This window comes from Cebus imitator, unplaced genomic scaffold (genome assembly GCF_001604975.1).
Source record: "Cebus imitator isolate Cc_AM_T3 unplaced genomic scaffold, Cebus_imitator-1.0 Scaffold8, whole genome shotgun sequence".
NCBI lineage: Eukaryota > Metazoa > Chordata > Mammalia > Primates > Cebidae > Cebus > Cebus imitator.
The window spans coordinates 8,710,100-8,720,085 of NW_016107323.1; the positions used below are offsets into that span (position 1 = coordinate 8,710,100).

The following is a 9,986-nucleotide window of genomic DNA, read 5'->3' on the forward strand; positions in this document are numbered from 1 at the left end:
ACTTCTATGGGGCTTATTTTATTCATTCATTCATTTTAAGAGATGGGGTCTTGCTCTTTGTCCCCAGGGTGCCAGGCTGCAGTGCAGTGGTGCCATCATAACTCACTGCAGCTTCAAACTCTGGGGCTTAAGTGATTCTCCCACCTCAGCTTCCCGAGTTGCTAGAATTACAGGTGCGTGCCACCATGCCCAGCTAATTTTTTAATTTGTTTGTAGCAACGGGGTTTCATCATGTGGCCCAGTCTGGTATCAGACTCTTGGCCTCAAGGGATCCTCCCACTTTGGCCTCTCAAAATGCTGGGATTATAGGTTGAGCTACTGTACCTGGCCTACTTTCTTTTGTATAGCTTTCTATGAAATATATTGTCTGAGAATTTTTCAATGTACAGGCACTACTTTATTAGAAAAAAACAACAAAGGTGTTTTCATTCCAAAACAAAAGCTATATGTAAAGTATCTTTTCTCTTAGATTTATAATTATGAATGTTGTTTGTATATATTTGCCCCGAGCATCTGTGTTATAGATGGAAAATGCAAATGTGGATGAGGAGAAACAACCCTGGCCCAAATGTTCCCAGTATTCCACAGATGCTGATCCATCACCACCTTAGCTCTTTGTGGGTAGAAATTTCCTTCTTGGCTAGGTGCAGTGGCTCACACCTGTAATCCCAGCACTTTGGAAGGCCAAGGCAGGCAGACCACGTGAGGTCAGGAGTTTGATATCTGCCTGGCCAGCATGGTGAAACCATGTTTCTACTGAAAATATGGAAATTAGCCAGGCTTGGTGGCGTGCACCTGTAATCCCAACTACTTGGGAGGCTGAGGCATGATAGTCACTTGAACCTGGGCAGCAGAGGTTGCAATGAGCTAAGATTGCACCCCTGCACTCCAGCCTGGGTGACTGAGCGAGGCTCTTTCTCAAAAAAAGAAGAAATTTCCTTTCTTATCCACAAAGACGGCATTTCAGGTGAACATTTCAGTGTACCTACTCCATGCTGTGAAGAATTACTACAGCTTGCATGTTTTGGGGGCCACCAGGATCTAGCTTATTCCTTCATGTGCTTCTGTAGTCTCTGCAAGGTCCAGGTAAGTGACCTAACATATATAGTCCAGTAAATATGAAACCAAGGAAGAAAATTAATCATGCAGTGCCCGGAGTCCTCTCAAGCAAGTGCTAAGGACCTGATGCTTCACAACAATATGCTGTCTGTCGTACAAATGAGTATTGCTCTTCCTCTGGGCGTCTAAGGTTGAGATTTTGCATTTCGTGAATATCTGGAAATTACTAACAGCATCCACCCTGGCAGTACAGTGAGGCTGTAGGAACTGATATGGTAATTTCCCTGAACTCCCTAAACCCCAGCATGTATCAATGTATTCCACTTTTGCATATTTTACTCTCCATAGAATGGGAGATACAGAATCATATCCCTTCTGGAACTATATTAAAAGCCTTGATGGAAGGTGGTGAAAATGGGCCCTGGATGAGATTTATGAGAGCAGAGATAACAGCAGAGAATTTTTTACGGGAATTTGGGAGACTTTGCTCTGAAATGGTAAGTGATAAACAACCTCCATTTCCATATTTTTCTTTTTGCCCTAAGTAGTGGTTGCAACAGTCATCCATAAGTTAGTTAAACTGAAAATAAAGTGAAACCTAATAACCCATTACATGTTTATTTTATTTTTATTTATTTTTTCTTTTTTTTTTTAAAGACGGGGTTTAACCATGTTGGTCAGGCTGGTCTTGAACTCCTGACCTCAGGTGATCCGCCTGCTTTGGCCTCCAAAGTGCTTGGATTACAGGCGTGAGCCACCATGCCCGGCCGTTTTCATTACGTGTTTTAAAGTTATTTCCTTCACCCCTAGGTGTTCAATGTTCAATTCATATATGAATAAGTAAAAATATTATTGGCCGGGTGTGGTGACTCACGCCTGTAATCCCAGCGCTTTGGGAGACCAAGGCAGGCAGATCACGAAGTCAAGAGATCAAGACCATCCTGGCCAGCATGGTGAAACCCCATCTCTACTAAAAAATACAAAAATTAGCTGGGTGTGGTGGCTCACGCCTGTAGTCCCAGCTATTCAGGAGGCTGAGGCAGGAGAATTGCTTGAATCCAGGAGGCGGAGATTGCAGTGAGCCGAGATTGTGCCACTGCACTCCAGCCTGGTGCCTGACAACAGAGCAAGACTCTGTCTCAAAAAAAAAAAAATTCTTAGCCAAGCGTGGTGGCTCATGCATGTAACTTCAGCATTTTGGAGGCTGAGGCAGGAGACCAGCTTAGGCAATATAGCGAGAACTTGTCTCTACTAAAAATCAAAAAAATTAGCTAGGCATAGTGGTACACACCTGTAGTCCCAGCTATTCAGGAGGCTGAGGCTTGAACCCTAGAGATTGAGGCTGCAGTGGGCCCTGACAGTGCCACTGCACTCCAGCCTGGACAACATAACAAGACTCCGTCTCAAAAAAAAAAAAATCTTTACTAAATGAACATTTTTAAAAATGTTTTCTGGTTTGTTATAAAGGATATTATAAAGGATACGAATGAACAGCCAGATGACAAGATGCCTGGGAGCAGGGGTTGTAGAGCCACTGTGCCCTGTCTGGGCCTGCCACTCTCCTCCCAGCACCTCCATGCATTCAGCAACCCGAAAGCTTCCCTCCGACAGTTACTAAAACAGGAGCTGTCAACATAATGGCTTTGATATAAAAGCTTATTTAAGACAATGATAACATTGAGCATTTTCTCTGTACTGTGCACTGTTCTAAGCTCTTTGTATTTTATTAACTCATGTAACCACAATAGCTTTACTGAAATATAATTTAAAATATAGTAAGAAAAGTTCTGTAGGTAGATGGTGGTGATGATGATGGCTGCATGACAACATGACTGTACTTAAGGCCACTGCACTGTGTACTTAAAAATGGTTGAGCACTGTGGCTCATGCCTGTAATCTCAGCACTTTGGGAGGCCAAGGTGGGCCGATCACCTGAGGTCAGGAGTTCAAGACCAGCCTGACCAACATGGTAAAATCCCATCTGTACTGAAAATACAAAAATTAGCCAGGCGTGGTGACGGGCACCTGTAATTTCAGCTACTTGGGAGACTGAGGCAGGAGTATCGCTTGAACCCAGGAGGCGGAGTTTGCAGTGAGCCGAGATCGAGATCGCATCACTGCACTCCAGCCTGGGTGACAGAGACTCTCTCAAAAATAAAAAAAGGTTAAAATGGTAAATTATCTGTTACATATATTTTCCACAATTTATATATATATATATATATATATATATATATATATATATATGTGTGTGTGTGTGTGTGTGTACGTGTGTATATATATATATATATATATANTATATATATATATATATATATACACATACATATATATATGTACACATGTATATATTTATAAACATATATGGGTATATATAATAGTAAATCTTAAAAACATTATGCAAAGTGAAAGAAGCCAGTCAGAAAAGACCACATGATGTATAATTCCATCTGTGTGAACTGTCCAGAATAGGCAAATCCATAGAGATGGAAAGTAGATTGGTGGTTTTCCAGTACAGGGGACTTCGGGAGAAATGAGGAGTGACTGCTAATGGGTACGGTTTGCTTTTTTTTTTTTTATTTTTTTGAGATGGAGTGTCGCTCTGTTGTTAGGCTGGAGTGCAGTGGTACAATCTTGGCTCACTGTAACCTTCGCCTCCTGGGTTCAAGCAATTATCCTGCCTCAGCCTCCCAAGTAGCTGGGACTACCAGTGAGCACCACCACGCCCAGCTGATGATTTTTTTTTTTTTGAGACAGAATCTCTCTCTGTCACCCATGCTAGAGTGCAGTGGTGCAGTCTCGGCTCACTGCAACCTCCATCTCCCAGGTTCACGTGATTCTCCCCCTCAGCCTCCTGAGTAGCTGGGATTACAGGCACCTGCCACCACGCCCAGCTAATTTTTGTATTTTTAGTAGAGATGGGGTTTCACCATGTTGGCCACGTTGGTCTCAAATTCCTGACCTCAGGTGATCCACCCGCCTCGGCCTCGCAAAGTGCTGGGGTGACAGGCATGAGCCACCGCACCCGGCCGATTTTTGTATTTTTAATAGAGATGGGGTTTCACCATGCTGGCCAGGATGGTCTCAATCTCTTGACCTCGTGATTCACCCACCTCGGCCTCCCAAAGTGCTGGGATTATAGGCATGAGCCACCATGCCAGGCCAATTTGCTCTTTAGAGTAATGAAAATGTCCTAAAATTGATGGCAGTGATGGTTGCACAACTTTGTAAATATATTGAAAACCATTGAATTGCACTCCTTAAGTAGGCGAATTTCATGGCATGTGAATTATATTTCAGTAAAACTGTTACCAAATGCGTGTGTGTATATGTGTGTATAAATGGTAGACTTGCCTTTGCAGATTTTGAAACATGATAATGTAAGTTTTCAAAACCCACACAGATTGAATTTAAAAACAAGAAAAAATTTGATCAGATACTAAAGTTCATAATAGTGATGCTGAGGCAATACAAAAAGCATTAAATGACTTCTCAATCCTTAAAAATTAAATTATACAAAGAGTTTACTGTATCCTCTTATGATACGCTGTTGTTTTTTTTTTCAACTGGCAATCCATGAGCAGAATAAAGAACTCATTTAATTGTAATATTGATATAAATAGCTCCCTTCCCTACTCTGTTGCTCAGGCTGGAGTGCGGTGGCTTGATCATAGCTCACTGCAGTCTCAACCTCCCAGGCTCAAGCCATCCTTCCACCTCAGCCTCCTGAGTAGCTGGAACCACAGGTATGTGCCACCAAGCCTGGCTAAGTTGTTTTTTTTTTTTTTTTTTTTTTTTTTTTTTTTTTTTTGAGACAGAGTCTCTCTCTGTTGCCAGGCTGGAGTACAGCGGCACAATCTCAGCTCACTGCAACCTCTGCCTCCGGGGTTCAAGCAGTTCTCCTGCCTTAGCCTTCCAAGTAGCTGAGACTGTAGGTGCATGCCACCACGTCCAGCTAATTTTTGTGTTTTTAGTAGAGATGGGGTTTCACCATGTTGGCCAGGATGGTCTCGATCTCTTGACCTTGTGATCCACCTGCTTTGACATCCCAAAGTGCTGGAATTACAGGCATGGGCCACCATGCCCGGCAGCTAAGTTTAAAAAAAAATTTTTTTTGAATCTCACTTTGTTGCACAGGCTGGTGTTAAACTCCTGGGCTCAAGCAGTCCTCCCACCTCGGCCTCCCAAAGTGCTGGGATTACAGGTGTGAGCCACTGTGCCCAACCTATAACTCTATTCCTAAGTAACTTTTCAAAACCTTATATCAAAGTTCGGGACAGGGGCTGAGGAACACAGTTCCTGAAGGCAGCAAGCTATGAGCCTGGGCTTTTGTAGCCAGAGAATAGAAGGACACCAGGAATAATCTTTTTTTTTTTTTTCTGTTGGCCATGAGTGGTTTTCACTATTAAAGATTGCTGTTTTCCTCTGTCCTCTCCTATACTTAGTCGAAGACCTCTGTGCCTGTGGACTCATTTTTCTCTCTGCTGACAAGTGAGCGAGTGAAGCAGTTCCCAGTGATGACTGAGGCCATAACTCAAATTCGGGCAAAAGGTCTTCAGACTGCAGTCTTGAGCAATAATTTTTATCTTCCCAACCAGAAAAGCTTTTTGCCTCTGGACCGGAAACAGTTTGATGTGGTAAGCTTGAGCTGATTGAAAACCATTGAAACAGAATCTGTGCCCTTGCTTCAGGGTACACGTTAAATGCTGCCTTCAGCAGGTCTTGAGTGAGGGAGTTTTTCCTTCAGACACTTGACTAAGTTAGGTTTAAATGCAATAGGTTGAAAACAGGCCCTTTAAAATATCACTGTCCTCTTAGCAAGGTGATACATTTATGGCACTAATAACTGGTACACTCCAGCTTTATATTCTAAATTCAAACCTTAGTCTTCATATAACATAAGCATCTCTATCAGCCCTCACATCTTAATGGACCTTTGACTTCTTCTAAGACCAATTATGTTGCCCTCTATTTTTGTGACATTAATTCCTAGACCAGTGCTGTCCAGTAAAACTTGACTGCCTTCCTCAGCCTGATTTACTTCCCTACTAAATCCATCTGCTCCATGTGTCTATCCCAACCTGTCATGCGATAAACCTGTAGTTTTGATATGCTTGGCTATATTTGGGTACTGAACTTATTTATTTATATTTATTTTGAGATGGAGTCTTGCTCTGTTGCCCGGGCTGGAGTACAGTGGCATGATCTCAGCTCACTGCAACCTCCACCTCCCAGGTTCAAGCGATTCTCATGCCTTAGCCTCCCGAGTAGCTGGAATTACAGATGTGTGCCACCACACCTATTTTTTGTATTTTTAGGAGAGACAGGGTTTCACCATGTTGGCCAGGCTGGTCTCGAACTTCCAACCTCAAGAGATCTGCCCACCTTGGCCTCCCAAAGTGCTGGGATTACACACATGAGCTATATTTATTTATTTCTATTTTTAATTTTTTTTTGAGACTAAGTCCTGCTCTGTTGCCCAGGCTCAAGTGCAGTGGCGCCATCTCGGCTCCCTGCTACCTCTGCCTTCCAGGCTCAAGCAATTCACCTGCCTCAGCCTCCTGAGTAGCTGTGATTACAGGCATGTACCACCACCCCTGGTTAATGTTTCCTGTTGTTTGTTTGTTTGTTTGTTTTTGAGATGGAGTCTTGCTCTGTCACCAGGGTGGAGTGCAGTGGCGCGATCTTGGTTCACTGCAATCTCTGCCTCCTGGGTTCAAGCAATTCCCCTGCCTCAGCCTCCTGAGTAGCTGTGACTACACGTGCACACCACCATGCCTGGCTAATTTTTTGTATTTTAGTAGAGACGGGGTTTTACCATGTTGGCCAGGATGGTCTCGATCTCCTGACCTCGTTATCTGCCTGCCTTGGCCTCCCAAAGTGCTGGGATTACAGGCGTGAGCCGCCATGCCTGGCCAATTTTTGTATTTCTAGTAGAGACAGGGTTTTACCATGTTGGCCAGGCTGGTCTCAAACTCCTGACCTCAAGTGATCCACTGACCTCGGCCTCCCAAAGTGTTGGGATTACAGGCGTGAGTCACCATGCCTGGCTGTTATTTGAGTACTCTCTTTTTTTATTATTATTTTTTTAACCACAGGATCTTGCTCTGTCTCCCAGGCTGGAGTGCAGTGGTGCCATCTTGGCTCACTGCATCTTCCACCTCCTGGGTTCAAGCAATTCTCGTGCCTCAGCCTTCTGAGTAGCTGGGACTACAGGTACATGACACCACACCTGGCTAGTTTTTGTGCTTTTTATTAATATTAGAGATGGGGTTTTGCTGTGTTGGCCTGGCTGGTCTCTAACTCCTGACCTCAAGTGTTCAACCCACCTTGGCCTCTCAAAGTGTTGGGATTACAGGCATAAGCCACCATGCCTGGTGTGTTTGGATACTTTAAAGTATTTGGGTACTTTAAATTGTTTGTTTTTGTCTTATAACCAACAGCAGTGATAATTATTTTCAGAGACTCCAAAGCCCAGATTGGCAGTTGGTCTTCCAGTACCTTTTAGAGTTATGATGGACCAGAAGGACCCTTCCCCTGGCCCATTACTTCATAGATATTCCAAGTCAGTACAAAAGGGAACAGCTCCCCAAATATACTGAGAGTACTTGGTAGCCTTTGGAACACATTGGGTGAAATTTCTCTGATAACTCGATTATTGGACATTTTGTTAACAGAGCCCCTTTCTGATTCTTTCCATCTTTGGAAGAGCTAGTTTGGCTAGACTCCAGGAAGTAGCGTGTTTCCTTAGCCCTACATCTGCCTATGCCTGGGTGTATTTGTACCGTTTGTTGGGCCAGTCAGATTAAGGATTTTAAACTCTGCTTACAGATCACATGACCTGAGAGTTTGTAAAGATGCCAGGTCTGTTTCCCCGGAGGCTTTCATTGAGTATGTCTAGTTGGGATCCAGGCATGTGTATTCTGAAAAAGCTGCACAGGTGATTCTGCCATGCAGCTGGGGTGAGACACCCCAAGATGCAGTGAGGGACTTTGGATTCTGCCTGTGCTTTTCTCTTATCACACAGCCTCCATCATGCTTACCTTGAGAAGGAGCCTTCCCCTCCATCTTCCTGGGATAGATCCTTGATAACTAAAATCATTTTTATCTGATCTACATTTGGACAAACACTGGCCTTGTTCCCACAGTTCCTGGTTTGCCAAGAAAGTAATAGAAGCCCTGAATAAGTTCATGTCATCATGTGCAAAGTAGGACAGAAAGAGAAGGCTACAGATCTTGTCAAACAAATCTTAAGAATTTATTTTACTTCCCCTAAATGTAATTCACCTGGTGAGAGGAGCTGTCTGCTTTCTGGAACTTTGCCCCATCCCCCCTAGTTTCCCCCACACTCTCATCTCTCGTCTCAGCCAGTACAACTCCGTCTGGTACGTTACATCAATTGGTGTGAGACAACGTGCTTCTGTGCTTCTCACTATTGACGTGTTCTTTAGGGTAGATTCTTAGACTTCCTTTAGGTCCTTAGAAGACAAGAGTAAGTAGAACAGTCCAATTTATTCCAGACATTTATTTACCTGAAAGGGCAGTTCTCACCCATAATGCAAGTGTGGGGTAGAGGCAGAGGCCATTGGGTTTGTCCTTGACTTTGGAGAACTTGGGTCGTTCCAAGTGGTGAGTCAGAGATTTAGTTCTGTTCTTAGGGCAGATCAGAGGGTATTGGTTATAGGCTATGTGGCTGTCTTGGGCCCACTCTATAGGAGATTAAGCCCTGAGGACACTGTAAAAGGACTTTAGGGGAATCAGTGGATCAGAGACAGCCTGACACTGAGATAGCTTTCCCAGTTCTCCTGAACCCTCACCAGCGCCCTCCCCCTATTCCGAATCAGGTACATAGCTGAAGCAAGGTTGTCGGAGTACAGAAGCCTCTCACCATGACAGGAACAGTGTCAGCCCACTCATGAGATTTCTGTCTACATGGAGTATGGATGGGTTTTTAACCTCTGAAATAAACTTTAAGTTCATATTTATTTTATACTTGTAACAGTGTCTTCTTTCTGGAAAAAAAAAATGGTGAAATACTTTCCATAAAGCTGACATGTACAGCATTTCTTCTGCTCTGTTTAGCCCCAAGATGTGACATTAGCAAAATACTTTGTCATTTTGGAACCCACTCAAGTTTCATGTAAGTTTCACAACTTATTGAGCTAAGATACGTAAGATGACTACTAATATTATTCACATTTTATTGATGATGGCACTGAGACCCATTATGGCTTTGCTTGTTTGCACAGGGTCACAGTGTCTGCAACAGACACTTTGGTTTCTCAAGTTTGCCCCCACGTTGTAACCCAGTATTGTCAAACTATTCAATGTAAGAAGGCAACATCATTTTATATCATAACACTCTTAAGTTCCTTGTTATAATAAATCTTAACTTTCCTCCTTATGCTTTTCCTTTCAAAAAGTTTACCAGTGTGCGTGTATAAGCTCCCCCTTTAGGGGCTTTCATCTCTCATTCCTGTCCCTCCGTCAGGTCGTGGAGTCCTGTGTGGAAGGGATCTGTAAGCCAGACCCTAGGATCTACAAGTTGTGCTTAGAGCGGCTCGGCCTGCAGCCCTCCGAGTCCATCTTTCTTGATGATCTTGGACCAAATCTAAAAGCAGCTGCCAACCTTGGTATTCACACCATTAAGGTAATAATCACTATTTTTTGAACCCCTCCTATGCACCAGGCACTAGTGCAACGTTTCTCTGTAATCTTTTTACATTTGTAGCTCTAGCTTTCCATCGGGTTTCCCTTGCATTTCCATAGTCATCTTATTTTGTGTTAATTATGGATTCTATGTGACTAGCTATTTTTTGTATTTTCTTTTTTTTTTTTTTTTTTTGTTTTTTTTTTTTTTTTTTTTTTTTTTTTTTTTTTTTTTTTTTTTTTTTTATTCTTTAATAATTCATCTTAAACTGCACCTT

The 9,986-nt window shown here is 43.0% G+C and overlaps 1 protein-coding gene across 7 annotated transcripts in view; it reads left to right on the plus strand.

The window, feature by feature from the left end:
* ACAD10 (acyl-CoA dehydrogenase family member 10) overlaps nucleotides 1-9,986 on the plus strand; it is a 68,807-nt gene that overhangs the window by 17,595 nt on the left and 41,226 nt on the right. For 3 of the 7 annotated variants that reach the window (XM_017542529.2, XM_017542538.2, XM_017542518.2), the window contains exons 3-5: nucleotides 1,408-1,556; nucleotides 5,505-5,696; nucleotides 9,551-9,709. In XM_017542529.2, the coding sequence (XP_017398018.1) occupies nucleotides 1,408-1,556; nucleotides 5,505-5,696; nucleotides 9,551-9,709 (500 nt within the window). The remainder of the gene's footprint in view (nucleotides 1-1,407; nucleotides 1,557-5,504; nucleotides 5,697-9,550; nucleotides 9,710-9,986) is intronic. The other 4 variants (XM_017542566.2, XM_017542556.2, XM_037743567.1 and 1 more) reach the window with 3 other exon arrangements.